This window comes from Alligator mississippiensis, chromosome 7, assembly GCF_030867095.1.
Source record: "Alligator mississippiensis isolate rAllMis1 chromosome 7, rAllMis1, whole genome shotgun sequence".
In the NCBI taxonomy this organism is placed as follows: Eukaryota; Metazoa; Chordata; order Crocodylia; family Alligatoridae; genus Alligator; species Alligator mississippiensis.
In genome coordinates, this window is record NC_081830.1 from 78,312,055 (window position 1) to 78,326,784 (window position 14,730).

Genomic DNA, 14,730 nt, shown 5'->3' on the forward strand with positions numbered 1-14,730 from the left:
TTTTGGTTGCCATGTGTCCACAGAAAACCCAAAATAAAGCAAAACTCTTCATGATTTTTCTCTTTGTTAGCAATATCTTAGTGGACTTCAGAGACTCAAGCCATGCTCCTCTCAACTGAGCATCATTGCTAGGATGGAGAAGGCTGTCCTGCTTGTGACCCAGAAGAAATTTGAATGTGAAAACCTTCATATTTCATTACCTCATTACTTCAGCCTTGGATCATCTAGATCCTGAATGCTTCTTATTTTTTTCTAAACACTTTGATCACTTGCCTTTTCCGTCTGTTATCATCTAACTTCTTGCAGTCTGGTGGCAGCACAGTGAGCTGCCTTGCAGGTCTTCTTAGATTCCTGATCTCTCTCAAACAAGGATGGGAAGCTCTGTGAAGACTTTGTATTTATTCTTTTGGAGGGGACCAAGAGTGCTTTGTATGGCCACTGATCCCCTGTGACACTAATTTGCAGTAGTGGTATTCTTTTCAAATGAGTGCCATAACACCGGGAAATCAAATGATGCAAAAAGGGCGATTGGGCGTAAAATGGCTGAGTAGTGTAGTAATGGACTGTCAGACACCTGTTTGGAGTTCTATAACAATGTGTTTTAATGTTTCCCAAGGAGCAATAGGAAAAATTAAAATCTCAGAAATTTAGCTAAGTTAAATGCTATTGTCCAGGCTGATCAGTTTCTAATAGATTAAAACAAAAATTGCTGTAGATGCTACACAGCTGTTTCTTCTGCTTTAGAAGGGAAACCTACCATGTGGTAAACCCTTGCATTTTTTAATGGTAACAACAGCAGCACTCTAAAATATGGCATGGTATTTGCTACATTATAAATTAAATACCCAAAGGTGTTGTGGGATTTAATTAATGTTTTAAAATTCATTGGATGAAGGCTGATTTGTACATGACAGGTATACTATAACTAAGTACATAAGAGACTACAAATTTAGTACCTGTAGAACTATAGGGAACCATTCTGTACAGTGTATTAATTTGGAAAGATAGGGATTAGAGAAGAAAATGAGCCTAGTAAACAAGGAGTAGATTTCAATGCATGTGTCCATCATAAGTAAATTAAAAGAAGCACGTTATTTTTTTTTGCATTTCCAGTCCCCATTTAATTGATTCATAAATCAATTAATTACCGTCAAGAGACCTGAGGGCAGCAGGAAATTGGGCCCAAATTAAAAAGAAAAGGAGGCAATTTGTTTGAAGATTGAAAGTTGAATGTTCAATCGAAATTTAATCAGAAATAACCCATTGTTTGAAAAGTGGAACATCAATGTATTTCTAATTTCAGAGAATGCTTCATTAAATGGGTACTGGGTCTTCCAGAATAACTACTCATTCAAAATGGGAGACGAGGGAAAGTGTACTGTCTAACACTGCATTGTCTGTTGGGTTTTTTTTTGAAGAAGACAGATTCATAAAGGAATAAGGGCATTACAGGGGGTGTAACGTGAAGACTCTTTGCAGCACCATTGTATAGGTTTTGAAGATTGTATTATGGAAAGTCATTGTCAGGCTCAGAAAAGTGTCTAACTCACTGGGCTACTCATTTAAATACCAAAAGACATATTTACAAAAACCAGGTAGACCACTGAGGGAAAATTGTCAAAGGCACAAATGTAAGTTAGAAACCCAAATTTCATCGACCGTTGGGTACCTAACTGCCTTTCGTGGCTTTATGATGCGGATGTGGATTTCTAACCAGACACTGAAGGAAAAGACCAAGAAGATGGGACCTCTGAAATGTAACTCTGTCCATTCCAGGATATTTACCATCTTTTCTAGTCACCGACTTGGTGGATGAAACTTGCTTCCTCTTGCTGCTGCCAATTTCTTGCCCACTTTATCAGGATGCAAGATAAATTATCATGAACTATGCTTTGTCTGTGGTGGGCAAGGGAGGAGTTGGCATGGTGTCGCTAAGAGTGGGAGGTTAAAATTTTAATCATCTGCTTGGCATGACCTTAGTGGTTGACTTGGCAATTAAGAAAGGTAGGTTCATTGGGTGAGTCTGGTCTTGAACAGGATGAGAGGAAGATCTGAAAGAGTGACTGAAACTCCTGATGTGGGTGGCATTAAAGATGAATATACTCCTCTTTAGTGCTCTGTGGATTAATGTCTCTTTTTTTCTTAGTGTGTGTTTACGAGAGGAGAAAAACATCTTTGCTTAGCAAATTGCTGTAAAAATCTTGCTATTGTGAGCCTGCTGAAAGAATAATTGGGAAAGCTGATTCATCCTCTCACTGCTGGGATGTATTGCCCTCGCTGTTAAATGCTGAAAGGTGTTCCTGAAACATTGTGGGATCAAATCACTGCCTATACACTTTAGAATAAAGAGTGGGCTTCATTTTACTGGGAAAGTTCACGCAGCTTTGGTGATGATCACAACACTTGAGAGACAATAAAATGCAGCTTTATTTTTAGTTAAGAACATCACCAGAATAAGCTTTTTCTTTCCATTAGGTTTCATACAGTGCAGACTGTTTCAAAAGCCAACCTTAGCCAACAAATACCTGTGTTATTTTTATCCCAAGTATAGGGGTTCCAGTGAGATATTTTAGATAACATGCTTCTTGGGAACTGTGAGCAAATGCTAATTTTCAGATGTAACCACTGGGTTTCTTTCATATTTAACCTTAGGAAGAGATTGCTATTCAGTCTCGACAGAAAAGTTGTGAAAAGCTTTTCTAAGTGCTTAGGTGCTCCAACCCAGTAAAGATCAAATCTTCTCTTCCTTGAGACCTAATGCAGATCAAATTCTGTGACAAGACCCTCACTATTTCCCAGAAATAATGTCTTTTTTCTGCAGGCAGGTGGACAAGCAGAACCTTAACCTTTTCACCAGAAATTTTGAAAGAGGAAGAAGATGGTTTAAGTGCCCAGTCACTATTAAAGTCAGGGTTAGAGGTAATTGATATATCTTTGTTCTTCCTGCTTTAGAGAAATAGCAGTTTAGAAGTTTACTGCTTTATACTATAGCAGGGGTGGCCAACCTGCAGCTCCAGAGCCACATGTGGCTCTTCAGAAGTTAATATGTGTTTCCTTGAAAATTTGCACAAGCACGCGGTGACCAGCTTCCATGGCCACCCCTGTACTATAGAGGTGGATCCATGAGAAATAGAGAGAAGACTTAAAGAGAATGAATGAGAGTTGATGACTAAAATCCCCAAAGTCAAAATGAAGGTCTTCTTCAGAAACATAAAACCAAAGATTAGTTCCAATAATCTTTTCACCTCTCTGATAGAAAACAGTTTTGTATCTGGGTAATAATTAGTATACTTTGTTGTTATCTTTGCCCAAGCATCACTTACTTTAACATTGGAAATATTGCAAAAATTAGCTGCCTTGCTTCCATTGCTGTGTAGCATATGTCAACAAATGGTTTGAAGCCCTTTATATCAATCATACCATCATATGGTGTTCTGCATCAGCTGTAATATGACAGAAAGTTATGTTTCTGTAATTCCATTTGAAGAAAGAAGAGCTTTGATCGATGGTGGCTGATGAAAGATCTTATGGCATCAAACAGGGAAGCAGACAGATTCTCTTTCATTTTCGGGTAATAATTATGGTTGCCATATGCCAAGTGCCTATTTTCTTAGCCATTTTTGGAACCTCCAAATACTTATAAATGCATATTGTACAGCACATTTTCTCTAAATTGCTAGTATTAGATAACCAGAGAGAGGGCTTAATAAATCAGATGCACTGGGATTTGAATTGTATAAAATGTGATAATAGGAAACTGGGCTGGGCTTTCTCTTTATTTATGAAGTAAATTGTACCTTTATAAAAGTGTAGGAGGTTAAAATGATGTCTCTGTAGCAGTAAAACTTCTGGTCAAGATTAAAAAAAAAAATAAGGGTACCAACTTAGCTATATTTTAGGTACCTGGTCCAATTTCTAAAACCAAAGACTTCAAAGAAGCTCCTCTTAACTTCAGTGGAAGCAGTGGGACTTTAGAGGATGAAGTATAAATAACTTGGTGCTTTAGATGTTGAACTTTAGGATTCTACTTTTGAAAATCTCATTCTACTTCCTGATAGATTCTTGCTGGTCTTTGTAAACCCAAAGAAAGTCTTGTCTTGGAGTGCTCTTTTTGTATTTGTAGTGGTGCAGCATAAGATGTAGTGTAAGTGGCTGCACTCAGCATTATGAACATTAATATTTGCAGGAATACAGTCGTGAATGATGTTATGTTATAGCAAGAAGCAAACATAATTTATGAAGTTAGCTGACCTCTTTAAAGAGGTGGTATGTCTTGGGCATGTTGATTACACATGTTGGATCAATGAGTGTTGTGTCTCTAGGGAAATGGTTATACAACAGATTCAAATACAGGGAAAAGGCTGTGTGTGTTTGTGGATATATAGCGTTAAAGTGATGTCGTATCCCTGATGGTTCAAAAATATGTGAGAGGCAAGAATTGTTGTGGGTGATCTCTTTTTTCGGGCCAGCAACATCGTTGGGATAGACTTAAACAAGCTTTTGGATATCATAGTATTCCTTGAGACCTGAGGAAGGGTACTGTGATACCCAAAGGCTTCTCTAAGCCTATCCCAGCCATGGGGTTGGCCCAGTAAAGATATCATCCACAAAACTTAGTTTTTGTGTCTGAACTATCCAATTTCTGATTCCCAAGGCAGATCTCTAGGTTTAGATGGACCAATAATCTGATCTCATTCAACAAAGTTAGTACTGTAATCCTTCACTTTCAATAAAATAAATGGAATGAGCATAAACAATCTAACTGTTCCTAAGTTGTTTTTTTTAATTAATTATAGCTATAGAGCTAATGATAGACTTCATTAACATTTTTTCAGTAAACTGACAAGTATCAGCCCCAATAAATGAAACAGTCTAGCTGTATTAGCCAATTCCTGTGTAAAAATTTAAATAAAGATGAATAGGTGCTATGAATCAGTCCTGAAGCATGTATTTTATCTTTATAAAAAATGACTGTGTGTGTATTTGTCCCTGAGATGTACCGAAAAAAATGTGGTAAAATAAATGTGGTATTCTTCTGAAGGGAAGGATCACATCAATGAACATATAAACTCATTTATTATTCTGATACTTCTATGACAAATTATACAACACCGAAATCTTTATGTTCAGTCATGTGTCTCTATGAGTCTCTGCTAATTCCATCATTTTTTTTAAAGGGATGTTTGGGGAGTTTCGGAAACTAGCAGAAAATGTTCTTCCAGAATGAAAGGGAAGTGTTTACTGATATAAAATTGATACACACCTGTAAATAAAGTCTGTCTAGTATATCTTGAAGCCCTAAGGTTTTATTGAATGATAAAAGGTGGGAAAATTTTACCTGTCTAGCTGATTGTTGTTTCCCCTTATTTCAATATGTATTTTACAGTTACCACTATAATGACCAATGGATGTATATATTCACATGTATTTTACAGCTCATTTTTTTGAACTTGGAAGAGCAATGATTTATTTGACTTAAAATCTATCAAAACTTTTGCCAAATGCCATTTTTCATAAAACCTGAAATCTAGTGTGTGAAAGATCTAAGCTCAGCTACATAGATAGAGGGTGCACAAGCCAGACTTAGTCTCTCAATTCACTCTCTCTCCCAGCTCGCTTCCTGACGTTTGAAACAATAAAAGCTTCAGAAAACATTCCTGGTTCACTCACTCCTAGTTATCAGGAATGAGTGAAAATGTTGCAGAATGCTGGTATTACACATTTATCCTGTTTAAATTTAGAGTGGCGCATTACCTTTCTTCTCCCTCCCTCCTTCCCCTACTTCATAGCATATAATCTGTAAATGGAAATAACTTTTTGGCTAATGGAGAATAACATGATTACCAGATTCCCAGAGGTAGGACTTCACTATATGTGTGTACAAATTTCAGTGCTTTCTGGCAGATATGGGCAAGGGCTATTGAACATCAATAAATGTCAGAGTGGCAAAACCTCAAAAAATGTTTGCTGCTGAGGCTGGTCATGCACTAGGCCTGCATCCAATCAAAAGAGTATGCTTCTAGGAACATTTCTGTAACATCTGTCAATGTGGCCTGTTTTAATTTGGGAAAAGAAGCTAGAACAGGTAAAACTGTTCATGCTGGACCTTACTTGCAACTTAATCTGAAAAGAATGTAGGCATTCTCCAACTTTAATTTTACAGAGATGCAAACAAAGTGCCCCTTGATGATTTAGGTGCTTCTGATCCTGAAGGGGATGACACAGGCCCTACTTGATTGTTACTAAGTTCCTTATGTTGTTATAGTTGCACACACAGGGAGCATCCAGTTGAGTGCGCACATGTGGTTTGTGGTACCTTAAATCAGTTTGAGGTGCTGCAAATCTCACACATTCACCTGTTTGCCATGCTGCTAATTGGCAGCATGGAAGGGGTTTTTTTGACACTGGGAGATCCTGGTGTCCACTGAAAGAAGTGGTGTGCAGAGAAACAGAGCCTGGCCATCCAAAGCCATGACAGATCAGTGCCACTGCTGCCCCAGGAGGCCCCCAGAACCTCAGGTAAGGCTGCTGGAACCAGCACAGGTGCTAGCCCCAGCCTCCTGTATCCCACCGAGAGCAGTTTGCCCCACACCAACCCCAGGTGCAGGGGCATGCACAGGTGCAAAAAGTAGCGGCACAGATTTGGGTCGCTGGTATTTTTGTCACATCAATCACGTAGCCCTGCATGTGGGGACATGCCCACAAAGTGCAATCAGAATTGAACTGTTTTCTGTGTGTTCTACAGAGCCCTAGGAAGACTTGCACAGTCCCTACCCTGAGATGTGAAGCAAGCACATATAGATTCATTTTACTTGTCATTCTTTCTCTGCCTCTGCAAACCTCTGACCACTGTGTCCTTCACAGAGAAAGATGGTTTCCATCTGCTCTCATACTTAATTAGAAACTGGATCTGCACGTTAATACTTTCCCAGAAATTCTGTGAGGGTTGTCAGATGAAGGATTATAGGATAACTGTCATTCTGTAGAGAACTCATAAGAAAACCTTCAAATTATGCAGAATTCAATGAAACGAGACAAATAATAACTCTAACAGTTCCCTTCTTTTTCCTTCCTGCCACACTCTGTGCTGATTGTAAACATAAAACAACTGTGTGTGTTTCTTTTGCTAAGAACTGCATGGACTTATACACATGCTTGTTTTAGAAAGCTTTTCTGTATGTTACTATTTAGATGAGGAATATTCCTAATCTTCATTATGAGCCTTTTTTAGAATTAGCCTTAGTTCCATGGGCTAGGGACAGACATTCAAACAGCCAGCACCTGAATTGATTCAATCTTTGCAGGTTAGTCTAACCTGCCTATATTGTACCAATTTGCAAGTGAACAGACATTCATGAAATGCCTGCAGTGGCTCAGGCTAGAGCATGCCCTTGGCTGCAGAGAAGCTGCATTGGTGGGGGCATGGCCAACCCTGGCAGTAGCCTCAAGTGAACTTGCCAGGGAGACGATTTAATTCCCCCCTCCCCGTCCCACCAGCACAGACCCAAGTTGGGGTCCACTCTGCACTCCCCCTCGTTGTAGCAGCAACAGGGGCAGGGGCATGGCCAGGCACCAGTCAGCATGGCCCCTGAGGCAGAGTGGGTAGGGAAAGGGTTTATTCCTCCCTCCTCTGCCCCCGGGGGACCACAGCCAGGGTCTGCCAGCCCCAACCACCACCACCACTGACTGCTTCCTTGCATAGGGTGAGGAGCGAAATAACCCCCGGCCCTGCCCCCTCACCTAAGGGGGCCATGCCAGCCAGTGTCTGGCTGTGACCCAGTCCCTGCTGCTGGAGTGGTGAGGGGACAGGGACCCTGATAGGGGCAGCACCCCTATCATGGTTTCCTGGGAGTGGAAGCCTCTTCCTGGTGGGGGACTGCACTGTGGACAGGAGTGGAGCGGGGTGGTCAGAGCTGCTGCAGACTGCACAGGGAGAGTGGCAGTGGCACGCTAGGAGGAGCTTGCGGGGTTATGGCCACCCTTCTGAGCCGTGGTGCTGCTTCTTGCCCCATGCAGTCTGTGGCAGCTCTGACCCTGCCTTCCCACCCCACTCTGCTGCTGCCCACAGCACAGGCCCCTGCTGGGAAGAGGCTTGCTTCCCTGGAAACCATGACAGGGGGTGCTGCCCCTGTCAGGGTCCCTACCCCCTTGCTGCTCCTGGGGCAGGGGCAGGGGCATGGCCAAATGCCGCTGGCATGGCCCCCTTATGTGAGGGGGCGGGGGGGTTATTTCCCCCCTCCCGCTGGTGTCTGGTGGAGGGGGCATGGAAGGAGCTTATTCCACCACTCACCCCGCTCAGGGAGCAATTGGCGGTGGCAGTGGTTGAGGCTGGCAGACCCTGGCTGCATTCCCCTGGGGGCCAAGGGGGTGGAGGGAAGAATAAAGCCTCTACCTGCCCCCTCTGCCTCAGGGGCCATTATGACTGGTCGTGTCACCGCTGCTGGAGCAGCGAGCGGGGAGTGCCAGGTGGACTCTGGCTCAGGTCTGGGACTCTTGCTTGTGGGACAGGAAGCGGGAAATTAAACCCTCTTCCTGGCCAGTTCACTTGAGGCTACTGCCAGGGCTCACCATGCCCCCACCACTGGAGCAGCGAGTGTAGAAATTCCTGGCAGGTCCATGCTGGTGGGACAGGGGAGGAGGGGGAATAAACCTTTTCCCTGCCCCCCTTTTGCCTTAGGGGGGCCAGCATCTGGCCACACCCCCACCCCTGCCCACCCGTGCTCCAGCTAGGGAGCAGAGGGGCAGGGTCAGCCCTGCTCTTCTGGAGCAGATAGCACTGCTCAGGTTTGCAGAGCATGTTGGGATGCTGGAGGACTCTGGCTTAACTTTTACCAGGAAGGGGTCTGGGACAGAGGTTCCATAAACTGGTCTGAGCTCAATCAGTTAAGTCTGATACTGCATTCAACCAGGTTTATCTCAAACTGGTTTCAGCCATTTTGAAACTGGTTTATGTGCACTCATCGGTTACAGGTTTAAACCAGTTTCTGATCACTTAAATCAGTTTATGTGTAACTCCTGTCCCTAGCCACTATGTTCTAAGGCTAACCTGGTTCTGACTAGGCTTTGTGTAATGTTTACACTACACTGGACCTGTCCTAAATCAGACTGTACATTTTGTATGGGGTTTTGTGGTCATAAAGCACAATCTATTATAGACAGAATATCTATTTTAATTTAAGTTGTTCCTTGTGACAACCAAGGGATAACATACATCTCTTTACAGCTTTTTTCACAAAAAGAAGTTCACATGCTGAACATTACCTGTCAGGTTGACATTGTTGTTAAAATAATGTTCATCATCAAAATATAAGATTTCAGGGTATTTATTTCAGTGATTTAAAACAAATTATGTAGATGGGAATACTGTGTACACACAGAGCACAGTTGCATGGGAGATATGCATATATCCATAATTGCTGCATATAAATAGATCTGAAAGATAAACACAATTCTTCAAATCAAATGTCAAGTTATAGCTAGTTTAAAATGAAAGCAGTGAAGATATCTCTTCTTCTATGCAATGACTCAGCCGTGTTTGCAAGTAGAATTGCTAAGACAACTGTTGTTCTGGGAATGGACTTACACACCTGACTTTGGCATCTTTTTCAGACACTTGGAGGGAGTTAATTAGATCTGTAAAACAAAGTCGAATAATCAGCAAAAACTTGAAAACAATCTGGAATCTTTTGAATCTTTAAGGAAAATCCAATAAGCATTTGAAGAGGGAAATCAATATAGAGTCCTAACTGGTTTCCCTTTGCCTTTTCACAGGGTCCAGGCTTTCTCTCTGAAGCTCTTTTTCCAACACATACACCAGTAACTGAAGAGATGGATCCTTCCTTCAGCCTTCATGAGATCATTGCTAAGGTAATTGGAATTGAGGTATCTCACTTGAAATTACATATTTTTTTTCCATGGGGAAAAATATGCTCGTGAATCAGAGAAGTAATTTTCAAAGATGAAATACCTCTTTCCTAGTGATCTGTTTGTTTCCCACTTAAAAGCTAACACAGGCTTTTTGTTCAAATTAGCACTGGTACTTGCTTTACTGAGTATATTGATTGTCTTGTACAACTGAAATATAGTATCCTGCAAATGTTATATTTTTTGTAATTCCTGTGTGGTGGTCAGTAGCATTTTGTACAGAGCTGACACTTTGTGGGGATCGCTGCCCTTTTTGCAGGGAATTAGATCTCACTCGTTGGCACGGTATAGCACTTTCATCACCGTCAGTTTTGGAGTCTGAGAGTTTACTAGAGGGAAATACTTACCATTTATGGCTAGGACATAATGATTTTCTGTCAGTGGAGGCTCCTCAAGAAATCTACTAAATTAGAATATCCCCAAGGCAACTTAGCCTGTCTGCTTCCTGGACCACACAGCTTCCCCTTGCAGAAAGACTTCCCAACAATAACTTGTGTGACTTTGCATTTCTGGAGGGCCCATAGACAGAGCTGTCAGTGGATGGAAATATTTCTCCATATAGTGTCATTGTCTTTCCTTCTGGCAAGTTCCAATGATTACCTACAGTATCCGCATATTTTCTTGTTCCCCTCTCATCCCTCCAGTACGGCCTGAGGCTCAGTCCTGTGTCCCAATAGTGTAGCCCAGCTAGCTTCCCATGACCCTATCACATGTCCTGTCTTCCACCTTCCTCCTTATATCACATGTCCTCTCTTCCACCTTCCTCCTTCCATCCATCCAATAAACTGTAGCTCCAACAAGATGCAAGACTCAAGCAAATTGAACGTAATGGATTCAGACACATTTTACACTGATAACTTAAGGAAGAACAGGATTTCATATAAGCTACAAATATTCAGGCCTTGTGAACAGATTTCTCTGAGCATTTGGAGCTATGTCATTTAGAAAAGCAGCTGCTGTGGACGCAGTTTTTTTAACAGCAACAACAACAAAATTACGAGGATTGTCAGTGCACAGAGTTAGCATGTAGTCAGAGCAGCTGCATTGGCAAGATAGACAGTAACTGCTCTGGATTTACAAAAAAAAAAAAAAAAAAAAGCTGAGACAGTCTTTTGAGTCCTGGCAGTCTGGAAGCACTGGAGATTAAGGGTCAGGAATAATAGGAAAGTCCTCTCTGATCCTGTCTGGAAGGAAAGATGGTTATAGCATGGGTTCTTGATGCCAAAGCAACTTAAAAGGTGATGCTCAAATTCTACCCTTGAACCCTGGGGCTGAAGGAAGACATGGATAATTAATTAATCATACTTAGATGGTAGACCTTGACCACAATGAATAATCTGCCTTTGAGACTTCCTCAGTGCATGTTGATTAGTAGAGAAGAACATGATTTAATAAGGAAATAAGACCGTTGTCTCTAAGTATGACAGTTACCTCTAAATATATTGAAGTTTGCATATGATTTTATTGTAGTTTTGTAGCTTCCCATTGACATGGGAGGCCTCTTGTATAAAAGTCATGTACAATGCAAAATGATAAGGTTTAATGCAAAATGATAAGGTTTATTTTCATTATACTTTCAGGTTGTGTCTAAAAGCAGTTTTATAGAGATAAGGAATGTGAATGTCCTCCTTTGAGTATTTGTCCGCACGCAGATTTCGACATGGGGACAGGCTCAGTTTACAGAAGGGCCAGGGGCTGAATTCACCCAAATGTAAAAATATGTGTGTTGACACTACATCTCACTGATGTAGTGCTCCCTATTACTTCTGTTAAGATCTCTCTTCCCACTGAATTTCTAGGCTTGTCACTGCCAAATTGGAGGCTGTAGGGTGGAGACAGGCAGGAGCACTGGGGACAAAGCCTTGGTGTCTTTCCATTATTAAAAAAGAAAAATTTGCATGTCATATTCTTTCAGTGTACAAGCTTCCTTTTAACTAAGCATGTGGGTAAGGAGGAAATCTTTTAGGCACCTTCTACATGTTACATCTCTTGTGTAGTTGCCTGCTAATTGTGCAACTAATTTAGACTAGTTACACATACAAATTCACTATGATGCCTTAAAAAGGTCCAACCAAATATCTGGCTAATGCTGGAAAATGTGTAATAACTTGATAGGTGGTTCCTGTCCAGCTATAATTTGCATGTGTAGCCTGTGCCCTAGCTGAGAGACCACAGCTGCTGCAATCTCCCAGCTCCAGGGGCACCCCACATACAACTGGGGATGGGAGTACCGCAGCTAAAGATGGTGATCCCAGGCTCCCCCTTTATCGGCCATAAGGTGTGATAGGATCTTATGCTAGATCCCACAATTATGCCTCCTGCCATGTACGTGTAGCATGGCAGGAGGAGTGATTGTGTGGATTATGTGTTAATTGTGCCTTTACCTGCCTGTGTAAGGGGGTCCTTAGATGTCAGGATTTTTGTTTTTTGTGATAATGAAATCCCCCAAATTTGTGTTACTTATCATAAAGTCTGTATTTTTCACTAAATCCTGCTATTTGTGTCTGAGGTGACATGTTTAGTTATCCTTGGCAAGCCTGTCTTCTCTGGGTGCATCTACACGCTTTACTGCATAGTAGAGCAAATTACTGTGAACTAAGCATCACCATCTACACATGTAGACCCTTACTGCACAGTAATGTGCTCTACTTGGCAGTTACTTTGGTACCTGCAAATAGAAAATTAACTGCCGAGTAATTACTGTGAAGTAAGGCACATGTAGACGGCTGACTGGGAGCAAATTTGCTCCCAGTCAGCCAGGCAGCAGGGGCCGTGAGATTGCTCTCTGGCCCCAGGAGCTGGCAGCAGGCTCCGCCACTGGAGCCCAGGCAGGGACAATGTCCCCCCTGCCCTGGCAGTATGTAGTTCTCAACCTCCACTCTGCATTGTCCCCACCCAGGCTCTGGTGGTGGAACCTACCCTGGCAGCAGGCAGCTCCCAGGGGCTGGGAGCTCCCTGCAGGGGGAGAGTTCCCCTCCGAGCCTGGAGCTGGTTAGGACCTTCCCCTGATGAGGACAATTCCTGGCCAGCCCCAGCCTGCACTAGAAAGTCTGCACATGCAACCTGGTGCTGACTAGGGACTGTCTCGGTCTGGGACAGGTCTCAGCCCTGCTGCTTTTTCCCAGCCCTGTGCTTGGATCAGGCGATTGAGGAAATAGGGCTTGGAAAGAGCTATGGGGAATGGGGCAGGTCCCAGTCCCTTGCCCTGATCCACCATAGGGGCAGCTAGCACTGCCCCATGCTGCTTGGGGGCTCTGCATGAGCCCCATGGCCGCCCCCCTCGCTGTCCCAGCCTCCCCCCATGGCTGCCCCGCCCACCGCAGCTCCGGCCCTTTAAGAAAAAAAATTAGAAAACCCCCTGGACTCACCATTCCTGCCAAGTGGGGTGTGATCCCCACTGTCCCCCATTGCCCCACGCTATGTGGGGAGCTCTGCATGAGCCCTCCAAAGCCCCAAGGCCACTGCAGGAGCGGTGTGTCACGGGGTTTTTCTTGGTTTTTTTTTCTTAAATGGCTGGAGCTGGGGCAGGCGGTGCAGCCATGGGGAAGCTGGGGGCGTGGGGGGGTGGGGGAGCTTGTAGTAGAGCCCCCTACATGGCATGGGGCAGTGGGGGCAGCAGGGATCGTCCCCCTGCCCGGCAGCACCGGTGAGTAGGGCTTTTTTTCTAAGTACCGGGAGCTGGAGTGGGTGGGGCAGCCATGTGGGGGCTGGGGAACGGGCGGGGGTAAGGGGGAAGCAGGCTCCCCTCTCCCCCATTTCCCCTTCCTCTACTTACCAGCTCCTAGTCCAGCTTCAGCACCCTGCTGCAGCCAATGGAGACTGTCTGAATCATCGAAGCTCTCTGAATCTTTTCTGAAGATTCGGAGAGCTTTGAATTAATTTGGACTTTTTAATTGGTCCCTTGATTCGATTTGGATTCAACAATTTGGCCACCGAATCAGGCCGAATCTCCTCCGAATCGAATCACCACCCAAAGCTTCGCACAGTCCTACAAATCACATGTAGACGCCTACCCACAGTGTGTTTACTCTAGAGTATGTTACCCTGGAGTAAACCCATCCAGTAGCATTTGCAGATGTAAGTGTGCCCTCTTAGACATACATTTTGTGCTTGTGGTTGCTTGTCCAAACAAGAAATGCAGTCTGGGTTCTGAGAAGACTTTATGAAATCTAGCATCTTTTTCACTGGACTTTTGCTGACACTGATTTCCATACATCCAACTTCCTTCCGCCTGATGGCTCTTTTTATACATTATGTTACTGGTACCTACTCTTTAATTATTTTAAAGTACTAGTTATTATGAAGAAAAGGGAAGAAAAGCCTTTCAAAATTTAGATAACTGTTGAAAAAAAAGCCTCTAACTATGCTTGCAGTAAATAGTAGCATTAATGTACTGTACAGTATTCTGACTCGGCTACCATTTTGCAACATAATTCAGTGATGTCAATTTTCAGAATATGCAGTAGGTCTATGTGTATATTTTTATACAGTATATGTATACCAAATAGGAAGGGGAAAAGGGTGTAGTCATACTAGAAGCCTGAATGTAGGCAGTTGGATTCCAGGGGAAATGATACAGACCATTCAAATTTGAGTTCATGTAAATAAATATCATGAAGGTCATAAAAGCATTTTACAGAAAAAAGGTTAAGTTCCTAAGAATCTTTAATGCAGAAGCATGGATGAAGATGAAAAGCCCTGCTAGGTATTAACAGCCTGGAAAACTGGAAATTTGAGTGTTACCAACTCTCACATTTATATTGCAAGCCTTGATATATATGTAAATTTGTTTAAGGTCCAACTTCT

At 42.8% G+C, this 14,730-nt stretch overlaps 1 protein-coding gene across 4 annotated transcripts in view; it reads left to right on the top strand.

Annotated features, from left to right (window-relative positions):
• The window catches only part of NAALADL2 (N-acetylated alpha-linked acidic dipeptidase like 2), a 1,094,482-nt gene that overhangs the window by 910,830 nt on the left and 168,922 nt on the right, over positions 1-14,730 (top strand). For all 4 annotated transcript variants that reach the window (XM_059731159.1, XM_059731157.1, XM_059731158.1 and 1 more), the window contains one exon: positions 9,772-9,867. In XM_059731159.1, coding sequence (XP_059587142.1) covers positions 9,772-9,867 — 96 coding nt within the window. The remainder of the gene's footprint in view (positions 1-9,771; positions 9,868-14,730) is intronic.